Here is a 21,232-nt window from a genome sequence, read left to right as displayed (position 1 = left end):
TCTTTTTTTTTTTTTTGAGACATAGTTTCACTCGTTGCCCAGGCTGGAGTGCAATGGTGCGATCTCGGCTCACCGCAACCTCTGCCTCCCAGGTTCAGGCGATTCTCCTGCCTCAGCCTCCCAAGTAGCTGGGATTACAGGCATACACCGCCACACCTGACTAATTTTTGTATTTTTAGTAGAGATGGGGTTTCTCCATGTTGGTCAGGCTGGTCTCAAACTTCCAACCTTAGGAATCTGCCCGCCTTGGCCTCCCAAAGTGGTGGGATTAGAGGCATGAGGCCACCGTGCCCAGCCTGATTTTCTTTTTCTAAGAAAGTCTTGGCCAGGCGCGGTGGCTCACGCTTGTAATCCCAGCACTTTGGGAGGCCGAGGCGGGCGGATCACGAGGTCAGGAGATCGAGACCACGGTGAAACCCCGTCTCTACTAAAAATACAAAAAAATTAGCCGGGCGTGGTGGCGGGCGCCTGTAGTCCCAGCTACTCGGAGAGGCTGAGGCAGGAGAATGTCCTGAACCCAGGAGGCGGAGCTTGCAGTGAGCCGAGATTGCGCCACTGCACTCCAGCCTGGGCAACAGAGCGAGACTCCGTCTCAAAAAAAAAAAAAAAAAAAAAAAAAAAAAAAAAAAAAAGAAAGTCTTGCTAGGTTGCTCAGGCTGGAGTGCAGTGGCTATTCACAGACACGATCCACATGTCTACTGCATCACACTGAAGATTCTTAAGGAGTAGGGATGGAGACTTTCCTGCTACCTTTTATTGAGTACAGACCCTGGCACATACAGACATTAAACGTAAATGATTAGCTGGGCATGGTGGCATGTGCCTGTAATCCCGCTACCTGGGAGGCTGAGGCACAAGAATTGCTTGAACCTGAGAGGCAAAGGTTGCAGTGAGCCAAGATTGCGCCACTGTGCTCCAGCCTGGACAAGAGAGAAATTCTGTCTCAAAATAAAAAAATTAAATTAAATTAAAAAATAGACTGAAAGAATGATTTCCTATTACCCAAGCTGGAAAAGACCAAAGGCAACATCCCCCTTCTGGTGTATGTCTTCTCATCAATTCACATCTGGTCCCTAATTTCAGTAGAATTATACGTAATAGGAATATAAAACTATTCTGTCACTAACTGGTATACTTCCATACAATTCTGATGCTAACACTAGGTGGTTAACATCAGACTCTAGAAGTTAAAAGGCAAGATGCCCAAGAAGACTGCCCTTACTTCAGATGGTAGTTATAATTTGGGGATCCCAGGCCACCTGTACTTCTAACCAACTCATTACAAATTCAGGGATTCTGGTAGGGCATGGTGACTCCCAGCACTGAGAGGCTAAGGCAGCACGATCACTGGAGCCCAGGAGTTTGAGACCAGCCTGGGCAACATAGAGAAACCCCCATTTGAATAATTTTTTAAAATTAGCCAGGTGTGGTGCCACACACCTCTGGTTCTAGCTACTAGGGAGGCTGAGGTAGGAGGATTGCCTGAGTCTGGGAGGTCAAGGCTGCAGTGAGCTATGATCGCACCACTGCACCACTGCACTCCAGCCTGGGTGACAGAGCAAGACCCTTGTCTCAAAAAAATTCAGGGGTTCCCATGACCCCTCTGGTTCAATATTCACTAGAACTCACAGAACTCAGAAGAGCACTATATTTACAATTATAGTTTTATTATAAAGGATACAAATTTGGGCCACTGAAATGAAGAGACACACGGCAAGGTCTGTAAGGGTCCTGAACACAAACTTCTGTCCCCTTTCCCCATGGAATCACCCTCCCAGCCCATCAATGGATTTACCTACCAGGATGATCCACCAATTTTGTGTTCAGAGTTTTTACTGGGGTTTCCTAACAGAGACATGATTGAATCATTGGCCACATAACTAAACTCAATCTCCAGCCCTCTTTCTCTCCCCAGAGATTAGACTGCCTCAAAGCATCAGCCCTCCATCACATGGTTGGTCTTTCTGGTGACCAGCCCCCATCCTGAATCATCTCATTAACATAAACTCAGGTATGATCCAAAAGGCTCATGAATAACAAAGAAAGATACTTCTATCACTTGGAAAATTCCAAAGGTTTTAGACACATTATGCCAGGAACCCCAGGAAAACGGCTAGTCACATTCTTAAACAAACTTAAAACTCTACTCTAGGTGAATAGGGTTGTAAATTTAAAAAAACAAAGTAATTAAATTTAAAAAAAACTCTCAACTTACAAAAATAAAGATAAACATAGAAAAAGATATCCAAGGCCACTGATGCCCACTCATTTTAGGGGCACTAAACTCCACTCTGAAGTAAGAGCAGTCTTGTTGAAAATTATTAGGATTTCAGATACCACTCATCTACTAACCATGTTTAAAATTTGGTGTGCATTAAAGTTAACCGTATCCAGAATTATCTGATGATGGCTACAAAAAAAGTCCTGGAGTACCGCCAACAACATAGGGCTTCTTTTTTTTGGGCTGAGAAGCCAACCAACTAGTCGAGCACTGGATGCTTGGTCTAGAAATGCCAAGACAAATCACCTGCCCTGTTAAAAATCATGGAGTCACCAAACACAAAGCTCCAATAATCTTCCCCAAAAGAACCCTCAAGAACATGACAATTCTTACCACTGAGTTTAAGATGAAAAAAAAAAAAAGAACAAAATAAGAAAGAACATGTCTGCTGATAGCATGAAGTAAACTCTTTGAATTATAATTTTACTTTTAAAATATTGGATGCCTTGAAAAAACAAAAGCACATGTATCGCTTCATTCTGAAAAATTCGTTAGGCAATTTCATCATTCTGCAAACACCACAGAGTGTACTTACACAAACCTAGATGGTACAGCCTACGACATACCTAGAATATATGGTAAAGCCTATTACTCCTAGGTTATTTGTATATCTAAACATAGAAAATGTACGGTAAAAATATGGTATAAAAGTAATTTTACACTTGTGTATGGCACTTGCAGGACTGGAAGTTATTTTGGGTGTAGTCAGTGAGTGAGTGGTAAGTGAATGTGAAGGTCTAGGACACTACTATACACTAAGGTAGACTTTATAAACACTATATCCTTAGGCTACACAATCTATAAAAAATATGTTTTTTCTTCAATTATAAACTTAACTTACAATAACTTTTACTTTATAAACCTTAATTTATTTTTTTTTTTTTTTGAGACGGAGTCTTGCTCTGTCACCTAGGCTGGAGTGCAATCATGGTACGATCTCAGCTCACCGCAACCTCCACCTCCTGGGTTCAAGCGATTCTCCTGCCTCAGCCTCCTCAGTAGCTGGGATTACAGACGCCCGCCACCACACCTGGTCAATTTTTGTATCTTTACTAGAGACGGGGTTTCATCACATTGGTCAGGCTGGTCTCGAACTCCTGACCTCAGGTGATCCACCCACCTCTGCCTCCTAAAGTGCTGGGATTACAGGTGTGAGCCAACGCACATGGCCCAACTTTAAATTTTTTTCTAACTTTTTTTCTTTCTTTCTTTCTTTTTTAAAGAAATTAGGTCTCCCTATGTTGCACAGGCTAGAGTGCAGCAGCTACAAACAGGTGTGATCATGACCCACAACAGCCTCAAACTCCTGGGCTCAAGCAATTCTCTTGCTTCAGCCTCAGGGTAGCTGGGACTACAGACACTCAGCTCTTCTTTTGACTTTTTGACTCTTTTGTAATAACATTTACCTTAATACACAAAGGCACTGTACAGGTATACAAAAATATTTTGCTGGATGGGAACGGTGGCCCACACTTGTAATCCAAGTACTTTGGGAGGCCAAGGCAGGAGAATTGCTTGAGCCCGAAAGTTCAAGACCAACCAAGGCAACATGGTGAGACTCCATCTCTACAAAAACATAGAAAAAAACTAGCCAAGTGTGGTGGCCAGCACCTCTGGTCCCAGCTACTCCAGGCTGAGGTGGGAGGATCTTGCTTAAACCCAAAAAGCTGAGGTTGCAGTGAGCTGTGATCCCACCTGGGCAAGAGAGAGAGCCCCTGTCTCCAAAAAAAAAGGAAAGAAAGAAAAATTGATTTATATTCGTATCCTTTAAGCCTTTCTTTTTTTACCAGGTGCAGTGGTTCATGCTCATAATCCCAGCATTTTGTTTTTTTCTTGTTTTTTGTTTGTTTGTTTTGAGACAGAGCCTCGCTCTGTCACCCAGGCTGGAGTGCAGTAGCGCGATCTCAGCTCACTGCAACCTCTGCTTCCCAGGTTCAAGCAATTCTCCTGCCTCAGCCTCCCGAGTAGCTGGGACTACAGGCACATATCACCACACCCGGTTAATTTTTTATTTTTTTTTGGTAGAGACGGGGTTTCACCATGTTGGCCAAGCTGGTCTCGAACTTCTGACCACAAGTGATCCACCCACCTTGGCCTTCCAAAGTGCTGAGATTATAGGCGTGAGCCACCGTGCCCAGCTCAAGTGAGGCAGGTGGATCACCTGAGCCCAAGAGTTTGAGACCAGCCTGGGCAACAGAACAAAATCTCCTATTAAAACAAAAATAAATGAAAATGAAGGCTGGGCGCAGAGGCTCACGCCTGTAATCCCGGCACTTTGGGAGGCCCAGGTGGGCAGATCATCTGAGGTCAGGAGTTTGAGGCCAGTCTGGCTAACATGGGGAAACCCTGTCTCTACTAAAAATACAAAAATTAGCTGTGCATGGAGGCACGAACCTGTAGTCCCAGCTACTTAGGAGGCTGAGGCAGGAGAATAGCTTGAACCTGGGAGGCAGAGGTTGCAGTGAGCCGAGATCACGCCACTGCACTCCAACCTGGGCAACAGAGCAAGACTCCATCTCAAAAATAAATAAATAAGAAAAAAATATACATACGTGTATATACACATATTTTATATATATACACGTGTATATATATATATACGTGTATATATAAATATATATATTTACACATATATATACGTGTATATATATTGTTATATATACATTCTCATATATACGTATATATTTTATATATATACATGTATATATACGTACTTTTTTATATATGCGTATATATACGTATATATATTCTATATACACACGTGTATATATTTTTATATATGTATATATGTATATATATTTATATATACACGTGTGTATATAAAATATATATATATATATATTTTTTTTAAGCTTTTTTGTTAAAAACTAAGACACAAGCCGGGCACGGTGGCTCACACCTGTAATCCCAACATTTTGGGAGGTTGAGGCAGGTGGATCACCTGAGGTCAGGAGTTCGAAACCAGCCTGGCTAACATGGAGAAACCCCGTCTCTACTAAAAATACAAAAAAAAAAAAAAATTAGCTGGGCATGGTGGCACACACCTGTAATCCCAACTACTCGAGAGGCTGAGGCAAGGGAATCACTGGAACCTGGGAGGTGGAGGTTGCAGTGAGCCAAGATCGCACTATTGCACTCCAGCCCGGGTGACAAGAGCGAAGCTCTGTCTCAAAAAAAAAAAAAAACTAAGACAAAAATGCATACATTAGACTAGTCCTATACAGAGTCAGGACCGCCTAGACCTAAGCAGGGTCTGGATCATCAATATCACTGTCTTCCACCTCTACATCTTGTACCACTGGAAGGTCTTTAGGGGCAAAAACACACATGGAACTGTGAGCTCTCGTCTCCTTTGATTACAATGCATTCTTCTAGAATACCATTTGAAGGACCTGCCTGAGGCTGTTTTACAATTAAGTTTTTTTAATAAGTAGAAGGTATACACTCTTAAATAATGATTAAAAGTACAGTATAACTAAATACATAAACCAATAACATAGTTATTATCATTATCAAGTATGATGTACTACAGCAGTCCCCAACCTTTTTGGCACCAGGAACTGGTTTCATGGAAGACAATTTTTCCATGAAAATTGGAGAAGGGTTGGGGGATGGTTTCAGGATGATTCAAGTGCATTACATTTACTGTGTACTTTATTTCTATTATTATTACACTGTAATATATAATGAAATAATTATACAACTCACCATAATGTAGAATCAGTGGGAGCCCTGAGCTCAACTAGACAGTCCTTCAACTAGACAGTCCCATCTGGGAGTGATGGAACACAGTGACAGATCAGGCATTTGGTTCTCATAAGGAGCACACCACCAAATCCCTGGCATGTGCAGTTCACAACAGGGTTCGCGTTCCTATGAGAATCTAATGCACCACTGATCTGACAGGAGATGGAGCTCAGGCGGTAATACAAGCAAGGGGAGTAGCTATAAACACAGATGAAGCTTCACTTGCTTGCCCACTGCTCACCTCCTGCTGTGCGGCCCAGTTCCTAGCAGGCCACAGACTAATACTGGTCCATGGCCCAGGGGGTGGGGACCCGGGATGTACTATACATAATTATATGTACAATACTTTTATACAACTGACAGCAGTGTAGGTTTGTTTACACCAGCATCACCACAAACATGTAATGTGTTGTAACACAACATCATAATGTCACTAAGCGATAGGAATTTTTTAGCTCTATTATACTCAGGGGATTACCATTTTATAATGTAATCCCTCATTAATCAAAACATCATTATGCAGTGCAAGACTGTATAACATTGCAAACTGAGCAATAACTCTCTAGCCACTGGTTTATTCAAAATATCTTTTTTTTTTTTTTAGAGACAGAGTCTTGCCCTTATCCAGGCTAGAGCACAATGGCATGATCATGGCTCACTGTAGCATTGACCTCCTGGGCTCAAGTTATCTTCCCACCTCAGCCTCTCTAGTAGCTACAACTACAGGCGTGCATCACCACACCTGGCTATTATATTTTTTTTAGAGATGGGGTCTTGCTATGTTGCCCAGGCTGGTCCTAGGCTCCTGGCCTCAAGCGATCCTCCCATCTCAGCCTCCAAAAAATATTTTTTCTTTTTTTTTTGAGACAGAGTCTCACTGTGTTTTCCAGGCTGGAGTGCAGTGGCTCAGTCTTGGCTCACTGCAACCTCTGCCTTCCAGGTTCAAGAAATTCTCATGTCTCAGCCTCCCAAGTACCTGGGATTACACGTGTGCACCACCACACCTGGCTAGTTTTTGTATTTTTAGTAGAGACGGGGTTTCACCATACTGGCCAGGCTGGTCTCAAACTCCTGACCTCATGTGATCCCACGTGTCCCGGTCTTCCAAAGTGCTGGGATTACGGGTGTGAGCCACTACTCCCAGCTTCCAAAAAATCTTCATCCGAAATTCTACATCGTTAGTAACTATCTTCGCGCACAGTATCTTGTGGTCATCACATCTTAAAACTGCTGACAAATTAGGCCGGGTGCGGTGGCTCACGCCTGTAATTCCAGCACTTTGGGAGGCCAAGGCAGGTAGATCACCTAAGGTCAGGAGTTCGAGACCAGCCTAGCCAACATGGTGAAACTCTATCTCTAGTAAAAATACAAAACCTAGCAGGGCGTGGTGGCGGGCGCCTGTAATCCCAGCTATTCAGGAGGCTGAGGCAGGAGAATTGCTTGAACCCGGGAGGTGGAGGTTGTAGTTAGCCGAGATCGCGCCATTGCACTCCAGCCTGGGCAACAAGAATGAAACTTCATCTCAAAAAAAAAAAAAAAAAAACTGCTGACAAATTTTCAGGCAGCTATCTGGGCTTGGACCAAGAAAAACTCAAGCCGTTTGTTTTCAGATCTAAAATACATTTAAATGGCATCTCAAATGCAAGATAAATAAGCTATAAGTTTTAGTTACCAGCCTCTGAACACGCATATTTTTTCTTTTAATTCCAAAGAAATATATACTAAATTTTACTCCAAAGAGGAACAATTACACAAGAAAAACTTAGTGAATATACAATATACAAGAAGAGTCATAGCAAGACACATGCTTTAAGAGACACAAAATAGCTGTCCCAACACCTATAATGATTCCTGAAAGTACACCATCTAAAATTATTACAAAACGATTTTTTTTTTTATTTTTTAAGCTGTTCCTTGAGGATCAGGGCTAACTCATAGGCAGTGCACCAAGAGCCACTATAAAAAGATCCTTAATGAGCAAAATATATCCCCTATTATTTTCCTACAAGTTGCTTTTGAGTAGGAACCCTTGATTGATTTTTGCTGAGGAAACAGTCTTGAAATAATTCCATTCTTTGACAGAGCTAAAAACTAAGGCTGCTGTGTGCCAAAAACAATGAAAACAAGTTCCTCATACAGTCTCCAGATTGTGCAAATACATCCAATCTGCCCTTGCCCACATATTATGAGTCTGTAGCTTGTCTAAGAGCCCCAAGTGCATTTGATCCTTCCAATGACGACATTTCAAAAGCTTGTAGGTTATTCAAAATGAATTAGCAAAGCTCACTTTTTGTATTAACATTGGCGCAATCATAGCTCACCACAGCTTCAAACTCCTGGGCTCAAAGAATCCTCCTTCCTCAGCCCCCCAAGTAGCTGGGAATACAGGTGCATGTCACCATAACCCAGCTAACTGTTTTAATTTTTTGAAAAGATGGGGGGGGGTCTCACCATATTGCCCAGGCTGGTCTTGAACTCTTGGACTCAAGCAATCCTCCCACCTTGGCCTCCCAAAGTACCAAAATTACAGGCATGAGCCACTGCACTCAGGCTAATTTCTTAAAATAATCATATTTCCTTAAGAAGCGTCACCATATAAACAGCCCACGTTTTCTCTTGTGTTTAGAAAATTGTTTCTTGCCAGGCGCAGTGGCTCACCCCTGTAATCCCAGCACTTTGGGAGGCCGAGGCGGGCGGATCACCTGAAGTCAGGAGTTCAAGACCAGCCTGGCCAACATGGTGAAACCCCATCTCTACTAAAAACACAAAAATTAGCCGGATGTGGTATCAGGCGCCTGTGTAATCCTAGCTACTCGGGAGGCTGAGGCAAAAGAATCGCTTGAACCCAAGAGGCGGAGGTTGTGGTGAGCCAAGATAACGCCATTGCACTTCAGCCTGGGCGACAAGAGTGAGATTTGGTCTCAAAAAAAAAGAAAGAAAAAGAAAATTGTTTATTCCGGCCAGGCGCGGTGGCTCACACCTGTATTCCCAGCACTTTGGGAGGCCAAGGAAGGTGGATCACCTGAGGTCAGGAGATCAAGACCAGCCTGGCCAACATGGTGAAACCCCTTCCTCTACTAAAAAATACAGAAACTAGCTGGGCATGGTGGTGTGCACCTATAATCCCAGCTACTTGGGAGGCTGAGACAGGAGAATCGCTTGAACCCAGGAGACAGAGGTTGTAGTGAGCTGAGATCACGCCACTGCACTCCAGCCTGGGCAACAAAGCGAGACTCCGTCTTAAAAAAAAAAAAGAAGAAAAAGAAAATGGTTTCTTCCACCCAGCCATACTCTCATAGCCACTTTACAAAAGGGCAAGACAATCAAAAGTTTACTGCCATCCAGCAGTAAAAGCTCAGAAGGAGAGGGAAAATAGTCCACATACATTTTTAGCTAAACAAGTGGAGGTCAGGGTCCATATGGAGCAGCAATCCCATATTCTCACACCTCTTCATACCTCTTCAGTGTGAACCAAGCAAAGGAGGAAAGTAGCTCTACTGTAAGGTAGGGGCATAAATCAGACTGTACTTCAGGTATGTGACACCTGAAGCACAGCAACAAGGAAAAAAAAAATAACAAAGAAAACAAGAGCTAAAATTGTACTTCGTAAAAATTTTAAACACTTTTATGCTTTAAGAATGTGAAAAGAAGGCTGGGCGCAGTGGTTCATGACTGTAATCCCAACACTTTGGAAGGCTGAGGCAGATGGATCGCTTGAGCCCAGGAGTTCAAGACCAGCCTGGGAAACATGACAAAATCCCATCTTTACAAAAATTAGCCAGGCGTGGTAGTGCATGCCTGTAGTCCCAATTACTTGGGAGGCTGAGGCAAGAGGGTTACTTGAGCCTGGGAGATCAAGGCTGCAGTAAGCCATGATCATCGCTGCACTCTAGCCTGGGTAACAGAGTGAGAACCTGTCTCAAGAAAAAAAAAAAAAAGGTGAAAAGACAATTCACAAAATGGGAGGAAATATTTGCAAATCACTTATCATATAAGGAACTAGTTTCCCGACAAAGAACTATTATAACTCAACAACAAAAAGACAAATAATCTAATAAAAAATAGACAAAAGACTTGAATAGACTTTTCTACAAAAAAAAATATACAAATGGGGGCAGGCCACAGTAACTCACAAATTCCCAGCACTTTGAGAGACTGAGGCAAGAGGATCACTTTTTTTTTTTTTTGAGACAAAGTCTCACTCTGTCACCCAGGCTGGAGTGCAGTGGCACGATCTCGGGTCACTGCAATTTCCGCCTCCCGGGTTCAAGCAATTTTCCCACCTCAGCCTCCAGAGTTGCTGGGACTACAGATGTACACCACCACGCCCGGCAAATTTTTGTATTTTTAGTAGAGACGGGGTTTCCCCATGTTAGCCAGACTGGTCTCGAACTCCTGATCTCAAGTGATCTGCCTGCCTCGGCCTCCCGAAGTGCTGGGATTACAGGCATGGGCCACCAACGCTTGGCCTGGCAGATAACTTTTGAAACCAGGAGTTCGAGACCAACCTGGCCAACATGGCGAAACCCTATCTCTACTAAAAAAAAAATGGCTGGGTGTGGCCGGTTGCTGTGGCTCACGCTTCTAATCCCAGCACTTTGGGAGGCCGAGGCGGGCAGATCACGAGGTCAGCAGATTGAGACCATCCTGGCTAACACGGTGAAACCCCGTCTATACTAAAAATACAAAAAATTAGGTGGGCATGGTGGCGGATGCCTGTAGTCCCAGCTACTCGGGAGGCTGGGGCAAGTGAACGGTATGACCCAGGAGGCAGAACTTGCAGTGAGAGGAGATTGCGCCACTGCACTCCAGCCTGGGGGACAGAGTGAGACTCTGTCTCAAAAAAAAAAAAAAAAAAAAAAAAAGAAGCCAGGTGTGGTAGCTTATATGCCTAGAGGCTGAGGCAAGAGAATTACTGAACCGGGGAGGCAGAGGCTGCAGTGAGCCAATCGTGTCACTGCACTGCAGCCTGAGTGACAGAGCAAGACTCAGTCTCAAAAAAAAAAAATTCTAGGGACCCCAAATAGCCAAAACAATTCTAAAAAAGAATGAACTTGGAGAACTCATACTTCTGATTCCAAACCTACTACAGAGTTATCTATAGTAATCAAGACAATGTGACATTAGCACGTGGTCAGACATATAAATCGATGGAACAGAACTGAGTCTAAAACAGACTCACATTTACAGTCAACCCATTTTCTTTTTTTTCCCCATGTTACTGAGTCCATGCATAACAATCAATTTTCAACAAGAGTACCAAGACAATTAAGTGAGAAAAGAATAGTCTCTTCAACAAATCGTGCTGGAACAACTGGATATTTACATGTAAAAGAATAAAGTACTCGGCCAGGCATGGTGGCTCACGCCTGTAATCCCAGCACTTTGGGAGGCCAAATCGGGTGCATCACGAGGTCAGGAGTTCAAGACCAGCCTGACAAACACAGTGAAACTCCGTCTCTACCAAAAATACAAAAAATTAGCCAGGCGTGGTGATGGGTACCTGTAATCCCAGCTACTCGGGAGACTGAGGCAGGAGAATCGCCTGAACCCAGGAGGTGGAGGTTGCAGTGAGCCGAGATTGTGCCATTGTGCACTCCAGCCTGGGCGACAGTGCGAGACTCCATCTAAAAAAAAAAAAAAAAAAAAAGAAGAAGAAGAAAGTTTTTTAAATATATATATATATAAAAAAACTCAAAATGTACCAAAGACTTAAATGTAAAAGATAAAACTATAAACTTCTAGAAGAAAATACAGGGGTAAATTTTCATGACCTTGGATTTGGCAATGGTTTCTTAAATATGACACCTATAGCACAAATAAGAAAAGAAAAAAGACACATCGGATTTCATCAGAATTAAAAACATTTGTGCTTCAAAGGACACCAAAAAAGTGAAAAGGCTGGACACACTGGCTCATGCCTATAATCCCAGCACTTTGGGAGGCCAAGGCAGGAGGATCACTTGAGGCCAGGAGTTTATGACCAGCACTGGCAACATAGTGAGACCCAATCTCTACCAAAAAAAAAAAAAAAAAAAAAAATTTTTGTTTAGTTAGCCAGAGGCCAGGCACAGTGGCTCACATTTGTAATCCCAGCACCTTGGGAGATGAGGCGAGCGAATCACCTGAGCTCAGGAGTTCGAGACCAGCCTGGGCAACATGGTGAAACCCCATCTCTACAAAAACTACAAAAATTAGCCAGGCATGGTGTATGCCTGTAGTCCTAGCTACTTGGGAGGCTAAGGTGAGAGGATCGCTTGAGCCTGCAAGGGTGAGGCTGCAGTGAGGTATGATTGCACCACTGTACTCCAGCCAGGGTGACAGAGACCTTGTCTCAAAAATAATAATAACAAAAATAAAAATTAGCAAGGTATGAAAAAAAAATTAGCCAGGTATGGTGGTGCATGAGCCCAGGAGCCCAGCTATGGTGGCGTGAGCCCAGGAGTTCAAGGCTGTAGTGACCTATGATTATGCTAATACACTCCGACCTGGGCAACAGAGTGGCACCCTATCTTAAAAAATAAAAAGAAGAAGAAATGCAAATGACAAATACATGGAAAGATGCCCACTCAACATCATTAGTCATTAGAGAAATGCAAATCAAAACCACAATGAGGTACTACTTCACACCCACTAGTTTGGTTATAATAAATTTAGAAAACAGATACATTCGGAAAAGGATGTAGAGGAATTAGAATCCTCAAAACACTGCTGGTTGGAATGTAAAATGGTTCAGCCACTTTGGAAAACAGGCTGGCAATTCCTCAAAAGGTTAAACAGAGCTACCATATGGCCCAGCAATTCTACTCCTATAAGAAATGAAAACAGGTCCACAAAGAACTTGTACACACAAATATTCGTAGCAGCATTATTCATAACAGTCAAAGAGTGGGAACAATCTATATGTCCATCAACATATGAAAGGATAAATGGTATATCCAGAAATGAATGGTATTTCCAGACAACAGAATAGTATTTAGCAATAAAAAGAAATGAAGTTTATTTAGAACAAGTGGAAAAAGGAAAAAAAAAAAAAGAAGTACTGATACATGCTTACAACATGGATGAAGCTTGAGTACATTATGCTAAGTGCCAGCGGCAAAAGACCACATATTGGCTGGGCGCGGTGGCTCACGCCTCTAATCCCAGCACTTTGGGAGGCCAAGGTGGGAGGATCACGAGGTCAGGAGATCGAGACCATTCTGGCTAACACAGTGAAACCCCATCTCTACTAAAAATACAAAAAATTAGCCCAGTGTGGTGGTGAGCACCTGTAGTCCCAGCTACTCGGCAGACTGAGGCAGGAGAATGGCGTGAACCCAGGAGGCGGAGCTTGCAGTGAGCTGAGATCATGCCACTGCACTCCAGCCTGCCTGGGCGACAGAGCAAGACTCCGCTCAAAAAAAAAAAAAAAAAAAAAAAACACATATTATGTGATTCCATTTATATGAAATATCCAGGATAGGCAAATGGTAGAGACAAAAGTAGATTAGAGGACGCCTAGGGATGAGGGGAATGAGGGTGTTGGTGAGGTGATGACTAAAGTGTATGGCGGCTGGGCGCAGTGGCTCACACCTGTAATCCCAGCACTTTGGGAGGCCATGGTGGACAGATCACCTGAGGTTGGGAGTTCGAGACCAGCTTGGCCATCATGGTGAAACCCCATCTCTACTAAAAACACAAAAATTAGCCGGGCACGGTGGCACATGCTGGTAATCCCAGCTACTCAGGAGACTGAGGCACAAGAATTGCTTGAACCCAGGAGGCAGAGATTGTAGTGAGCTGAGATCTCACCACTGCACTCCAACCTGAGCAACGGAGAGAGACTTGTCTTTTAAAAAAAGAAAAAAGAAGAAAAGAAAAACAGTGTATGGGACTTTTTTTGGAGGAAAAATGTTCTAAAAATTGTTATGGGGCTGGGCGCGATGGCTCACGCCTGTAATCCCAGCACTTTGGGAGGCCAAGGCGGGCGGATCACGAGGTCAGGAGATCGAGACCATCCTGGCTAACGCGGTGAAACTCCGTCTCTACTAAAAAAAAATACAAAAAATTGGCCAGGCATGGTGGTGTGCGCCTGTAGTCCCAACTACTCGGGAGGCTGAGGCAGGAGAATGGCGCGAACCCGGAAGGCGGAGCTTGCAGTGAGCCGAGATCATGCCAACGCACTCCAGCCTGGGCGACAGAGCAAGACTCTGTCTCAAAAAAAAAAAAAAAATTGTTATGGTTGGCCAGGTGCAGTGGCTCATGCCTGTAAACCCAACACTTTGGGAGGCCGAGACAGACAGGTCACCTGAGATCAGGAGTTCAAGACCAGCCTGGCCAACATGATGAAACCCCATCTCTACTAAAAATACAAAAATTAGCCAGGCGTGGTGGCACGTGCCTATAATCCTGGCTACTCGGGAGGCTGGGGCAGGAGAATTGCTTCAACCCGGGAGGCAGAGGTTGCAGTGAGCCGAGATCACATCATTGCACTCCAGCCTGGACAACAAGAGGAAAATTCCGTCTCAAAAAAAAATTATTATGGTGATGGCTGCACACAGATATGAAAAACCAATTATACATTCTAAATAGTTGACTTGAATGTGAAGTGTATCTCCATAAAGCTGTTATCTAAAAAAAAAAAAAAAATGCTGAGAGACCCGCAACTGTAAATGCTTTATGGTAATTACAGAAGTGAAACAATTCTGAATGTCGATTTGTTTGTATGCAGCTAGAGTAATTTATTAATAAGTTTATACTCTTCGGGCACCTCTCAACGTTAAATACTCATTATAATACTTTATACTTCGAAGTTATGTCCTGTTTGATATTAAAGCTGTTATTAAAATAACAGCTAGTAAGTTTTTTGACTCTTTCCAATAGGATACAATCTTATAAAATGAATTGGTGGTTAGTCACAAGGACCTCACTAAGCAAAGCTTCCTTGCTATATACAGTTATAACATTACATATGATACTTCTTGTTCTTTCTTTTTTTTATTGGCTCTGGAGTTGAAACATATCCTGTTTCTAACTTAAGTAGTGTAGACTTATTTTAATGTCATTGGGTATACAATTCATTTTTTCTTCCTTTTTAAATTGTGGTAAGATGTACATAAAATGTGCCACTTCACCATTTTAAGTGTACAATTCAGTGTCATTAAGTACATACATTGTGCAACCATCACCATTATCCAACTTTAGAACTTTTTCATTATCCTAAACTGAAACTCTGCACCTATTAAACAATAACACCCTGTTACACCTTCCCCCAAGCCCCCGGTTAGCTCTCTTCTACTTTCTGTCCCTATGAATTTAGCTATTCTGGTTACCTTCTGTAAGTGGAATCATATATTATTTGTCCTTTTGTATCTGGCTCATTTCATTTAGGATAATATTTTCAATGCTGTAGTATGAATAAGAATTTCATTCCTTCTTAAGGATGGTCAGGTACGGTGGCTCATGCCTGTAATCCCATCACTTTGGGAAGTCGAGGCGGGACGGGCAGATCACCTGAGGTCGGGAGTTTGAGACCAGCCTGGCTAACGTGGTGAAACCCCGTCTCTACTAAAAATACAAAAACTAGTTAGGCATGGTGGCACACATCTGTAATCCCAGATATTCGGGAGGCTGAGGCAAGACAACTGCTTGAAACCAGGAGGTGGAGGTTGCAGTGACCAGGATCGTGCCACTGCACTCCAGCCTGGGAGACAGAGCAACACTCCGACTTATGTATGTATAGACCGTATTTTGTTTATCCATTCATTTATGGATGGATATCTGGATACCTGGTTTGTTTTCACCTTTTTTTTTTTTTTTTTTGAGATGAAGTCTCACTCTCTTGCCCAGGCTGGAGGGCAGTGGCACAATCTCGGCTCACTGCAAGCTCCGCCTCCCGGGTTCACGCCATTCTCCTGCCCTAGCCTCCCAAGTAGCTGGGACTACAGGCACCCGCCACCATGCCCGGCTTATATTTTGTATTTTTAGTAGAGACGGAATTTTACTGTGTTAGCCAGGATGGTCTCGATCTCCTGATCTCGTGATCCGCCCACCTCGGCCTCCCAAAGTGCTGCGATTACAGGCATGAGCCACAGCGCCCGGCCCACCTTCTTTTTTTTTTCTTTTTGAGACAGAGTTTCGCTCTTGTTGCCCAGGCTGGAGTGCAATGGTGCGATCTCGGCTCACTGAAACCTCCACCTCCTGGGTTCAAAAGATTCTCCTGCCTCAGCCTCTCGAGTAGCTGGGATTACAGGTGCCCACCACCACACCCAGCTATTTTTTTTTTTTTTGTATTTAGTAGAGATAGGGTTTTACCATGTTAGTCAGGCTGGTCTCAAGCTCCTGACCTCAGGTGATCCGCTCACCTCAGCCCCCCAAAGTGCTGAGATTACAGGCGTGCACCATGTTTTCACCTTTTGACTACTGTAAATAATGCTGCAATGAGCACTGGAGTATAACTATCTGTTTAACTCCCTGCTTAAAATTGTTTTGGGTAGGCTGGGCACGGTGGCTCACATCTGTAATCCCAGCACTTTGGGAGGCTGAGGCAGGCAGATCACAAGGTCAGGAGTTTGCGACCAGCCTGGTCAATATGGTGAAACACCGTCTCTACTAAAAATACAAAAAATTACCCGAGTGTGGTGGCGCATGCCTGTAATCCCAGCTACTCGGAAGGCTGAGGTGGGAGAATTGCTTGAACCAGGAGGCAGAGGTTGCAATGAACCAAGATCCTGCCACTACACTCCAGCCTGGGCGACAGAACAAGACTCTGCCTCAAAAAAAAAGAAAAAGGTATTTTGGTTATATACCTAGGAGTGAAATTGCTCTACCTATGATAATTCTATGTTTAACTACTTTTTGAGGAACCACCAAATTGTTTTCCACAGCAGCTGAACCATTTTACATTCCCATGAGTAATGCACAAGGGTTCCAACTTCTCCACATCCTGGCTATTTTCTGTTTTTAATACCAGCCATCCTAACAGGTATGAAGTATCTCATTGTATGCAACGTATTTTTCGTTTATTATTTGTAAATAGAAATCCACCTTGTAGTGATTTCTATAATTATGTGGCGCAGCCACTTGAGATACCAAAAATACTTAAATACCAATAAAATAGGGTACAAAGATTTTAAGTCAACTCAATTTTGAAAAAGATATCAAAGATGACAATGAAGATATACAAAAACTTGTAAACTTTTACTCATCTGAGGCTAATTTCTAAAACCCTAAAGTGTTGTGTAAATAAAAATTGTCTCAAAGCAGGTTACTGCTTTGTGATTTACAGAGATGACAGTGAAACAAACCTTAAATAAAGCTTTTAAAAACACATTTGTCCCTGGAAGATTGTTGTCACTGTCCTATTTTAAAGATGAGAAAATCTGAGATCAAACAGGTTTGAGAATTTGTCCAAGACCACAAAGCAAACCTGTGGCAGAGTTTAGAAAATAATTTCTAATTTCCCAAAAACCCATGATGTAATGTGCAATAAATCAAGGGAAACCCAGAAGAGCCCTTGTTACTCTATTAGCATGAATACACTTAGGGAGATTGCCCAGTGCACTGAAGCTTGTAACCTCCCACAGCAATGACCGTTAATTAACTCCTTCCCAGCCGTGACTTGAATACTGGGCCAGACCAGATACAACTCAGAACTAGTTTTGTATGTGTGATCTCATAACACTAAGATCCTAACTTGGCCTCTCAAATGGTTTCATTGTTTTGTTAAATTTTAGTTGTTCAAAAGTAGACTAATTCTACTGCTAAATTGACAAAAGCGTATGTTGAAGCAACCAAGGAAACTGTAATTGCTTCTTAACACTCTTGCTTAGATCAGATGTAGAAAGTGTTATTTTGGCTAGGAGCAGTAGCTCATGCCTATAATCCTAGCACTTTGGGAGGCCAAGGCAGGAGGATTACTTGAGGCCAGGAGTTCAAGACCAGCCTGGGCAACATAGGGAGACCCCATCTCTATAAAACACTTAAAATTAGTAAGGCATGGTGGCACACGCCCATAGTCCCAGCTACTTGGGAGGCCCAGGTGGGAGGATACCTTGAGCTTGGGAGGTTGGGGTTGCAGTGAGCCCTGATTGTACCACTACACCCCAGCCTGGGTGACAGAGCGAGATACTGACTTTAAAAAAAAAAAAAAAAAAAAAAAGGTGTGATGATCTTGGATCACCAAATCTGTGAGGGGTGGGACAGTCTCCAACTTGTTTCCTGCTGGGTCCTTATTGTGTACTCTTGGAGAAGTTTATTGCAAACTCTTGGAGAAGGTTTACTATTACTAAATGATAAATCCTGACACAGCGAGTAGAGCCAATGAAGCTGCTCTCCTGATCTCCGTCTCTGCTGGGATCCTTTCCTTTAAAGCTACAACCCACACACTAAACAAGAAGATAGTTATTGGGTTTTTCCTTTTTCTTTTTTTTTTTTTTGAGACGGAGTTCCCTCTGTCGCCCAGGCTGGAGTGCAGTGGCACGATCTTGGCTCACTGCAACCTCCGCCTCCCAGGTTCAAGCGATTCTCCCTGCCTCAGCCTCCCAAGTAGCTGGGACTACAGGCGCCCACCACCACGCCCGGCTAATTTTTGTATTTTTAGTAGAGACGGGGTTTCGCCATGTTGGCCAGGCTGGTTTCGAACTCCTGACCTCAGGTGATCCACCCTCCTCGGCCTCCCAAAGTGCTGGGATTACAGTCGTGACCCACCACGCCCGGCCGGGTTTTTCCTTTTCAAAAATGAGGTAGGATGTCTATTTTGCCCAGGCTGGTCTCAAACTCTTGGACTCAAGCGATATTTCCTCCTCAGCCTCCAGAGTAGCTGGTATAGACTATAGGGGCCCACTGCCACGGCCGGCAAGATAATTATTTACTCTCACCAAATTTGATTCAATAGTTTTGGCCAAGTTTTTAAAAATAGGAATATTCCCAGGGAACATGTTTGAAGAAATACAAACTCAAGCAAGCACAGGTGAAATGACCTAAGAGATTTGCTTTAATACACTTCGGCAAAGAAAGGAAAAAAGGTATGGATGAAACTTTGTGACAAACACAACTGTTAAATGTAGGTGATGGCATATAGGGATTCATCTCACCTTTCCTCTTTTGTCTATGCTTAAAAGTTTTCACAGTAACTTTTCAAAAAAAATTATTATTTCCAAACAAACTTACTGTTCTATCAATTAAACACAAGTCACTGGATGTGAACGCTCTTGTCTTCGGAGCCAAACCTGGTGAAGGGTCTCAAGCAAAGGCGAGGGATCCTCTAGCAGGGCCGACAGCGCGCACGTTTCCTTCAAGGCTGAATCTGAGAAATCACTCGGTGCGCTCTAGGGCTCGCAGGATCGCGCAGCTCAATTTGGAAGTGGCGCACGCGGGCTCACGCCGGTGTCTCAGAGAAACGCTAGAAACGCGGCTACAGAGCTCCCAATCCCAGCCCGCGGTCAGCTTGGCTCCGGCGCGACACCCGGCTCCCTGCCACCCCTCTAGACCTCTGGAGACCTCCTGCACCACTCCCCAGGGCCCCGCCCACAGCCTACCTTCCAAGTCCTCGTCCTCCTCCGACTCGCTGTCCCCTTTGGCGTCGGCGACACGGTCCGGGCCGGGTTCTGGCGTGGGGTGCCCCGGGCTCTGGCGTGGGGTGGCGGCGGGAAGGACTGAGGCTGGGGCGCGGGCCTCGCGCAGGCGGGTGAAGTAGTCCACTGCGAATTCGACGAGGTCAGGCGGCTGCTGTCGCAGCACCTCCACCGTGTAGCCCTGCAGCAGGTCCGTGAGCCCCGGCGGGATCTGGATGTGGCTCATGCCGGCGGCGGCCGAGGGGATAGACGGGTTGGGCCGCCGGCGGCCACTGTCTCCGCGCTCACTCACGCCGGCCTTTCGCTCCACGCCCGCGAGGTCTCTTCGCGCGCGGCCCCGGCTCACGTTGCGCCGCTCTTTGGCCGGCTCTGCGTTTCCGGGCCGCGCAACCCTACGCTACTACGGCCGACCTGGCACCGCCGCCGCTGTCACTGGGCAGCCGCCGCCGCCGCCGCGGGGACCGACGGGCAGGCGAGCTGGACGGGCGGGGCAGGCGTCCTGGTTGTGACGCACGCTACCGCGGGCGTGCGCGTCCCCGCTTAGCACCGGCCCTCAGTGCGCTTGCGCCACTAGATGACGCGCCCCTCGGGCTGTCGGGGGGTCCAGACAGCAGAGGGTTCCTGATGCCAGCTCACGGCGGGAATCCAGGGAATTAGGTAATGAACGGTCTACCCATGAAGGGGACCGATTAGTGCCTCTCGCCTGGTCCTGAAGACCTTTAAATTATTCTTTTAGCTGATGCCAAGAGCCTCTTTTTGGCCAGCACTCACTAAGCACCAGAGACTCAGCGAGAAGCGGAAGCATACGAGCACATCAGCGTGATTCTGCTATGATGAAGGGCAAGAGAGGGCTCACTTTCGGGGGTGACATTCAAGCTGGCCCCGAGGCCTGAGCAGGACCCGCCCAGGGGAAGATCTGGAGGAAAGCCATCTGAACATACAACAAGAGCAAAGGCCTGGTAGAGTCAGGACCACCTTGGCTGCTAGGTGGAATGGTGGAGTAACTCAGGAGTCTGTCAGGTCTCTGAGATGCCAAACGGGGAAGGCCTTGTAGGAAGTAGGCGTTTGAATGAGATCATAATTTGAGAGCCACAGACAGAAAAATAAATTTGAAAGAGTTCACTCAGCCAAATATGTACAGTGAGAAAGGGAAATAAGGCCAAAAGCAGCAAAGACCTCTGTGCCTGTTCCTCCTGGAGCACTTTCACCAGGGTCCCCAGATCTAGGTCTGCCCATTCCTCTCCCCACATTCTACACTGGGCCCTAGGTCAACACTGCTTGATGAAGTTGAGCAGACCACAGGCATTGTTATCCTTTGCCCCTGGGAAGATGGTATAGGTGAACTGTAGAGGCCAGCCTATTTCCCACATTGCCCTCCTCCTCCTACCAAACTGGAAGGGTATTGAAAAAGGTGGAGACCTTCCTGGGATGTCCAGGCCACAGCCTACGTGCTAACCAAAGGCCCACTGGGCACAGGGCATAGTCCCCCCTCTCCTTCCCAGGCCCAGCCAGGAAGAGAGTAGCTGTAGGTTTGGGAACCTGAGGGCATTTGGGATGCTTAAACACCACCTGGTAATTACCCAGTATTAATTAAAATCCTCCCTATCACCTCCCATACAGGCTTGGCACACACCCAGGAGCTCAATGC

General features: G+C 44.8%; 1 protein-coding gene across 2 annotated transcripts in view; it reads right to left on the bottom strand.

Annotated features, from left to right (window-relative positions):
* The window catches only part of PRKAR2A (protein kinase cAMP-dependent type II regulatory subunit alpha), a 99,379-nt gene extending 78,158 nt beyond the window's left edge, over nucleotides 1–21,221 (bottom strand). For both annotated transcript variants that reach the window (XM_003257025.4, XM_030811833.1), the window contains exon 1: nucleotides 19,549–21,221. In XM_003257025.4, coding sequence (XP_003257073.1) covers nucleotides 19,549–19,810 — 262 coding nt within the window. In that variant the 5' untranslated portion in view covers nucleotides 19,811–21,221. The remainder of the gene's footprint in view (nucleotides 1–19,548) is intronic.
* Nucleotides 21,222–21,232: the final 11 nt, after the last annotated feature.

The sequence above is a fragment of the Nomascus leucogenys genome, chromosome 4 (genome assembly GCF_006542625.1).
Source record: "Nomascus leucogenys isolate Asia chromosome 4, Asia_NLE_v1, whole genome shotgun sequence".
In the NCBI taxonomy this organism is placed as follows: domain Eukaryota; kingdom Metazoa; phylum Chordata; class Mammalia; order Primates; family Hylobatidae; genus Nomascus; species Nomascus leucogenys.
The sequence above is the reverse complement of the archived record's forward strand: the minus strand, read 5'-3'. Positions and strand labels throughout refer to the sequence as shown.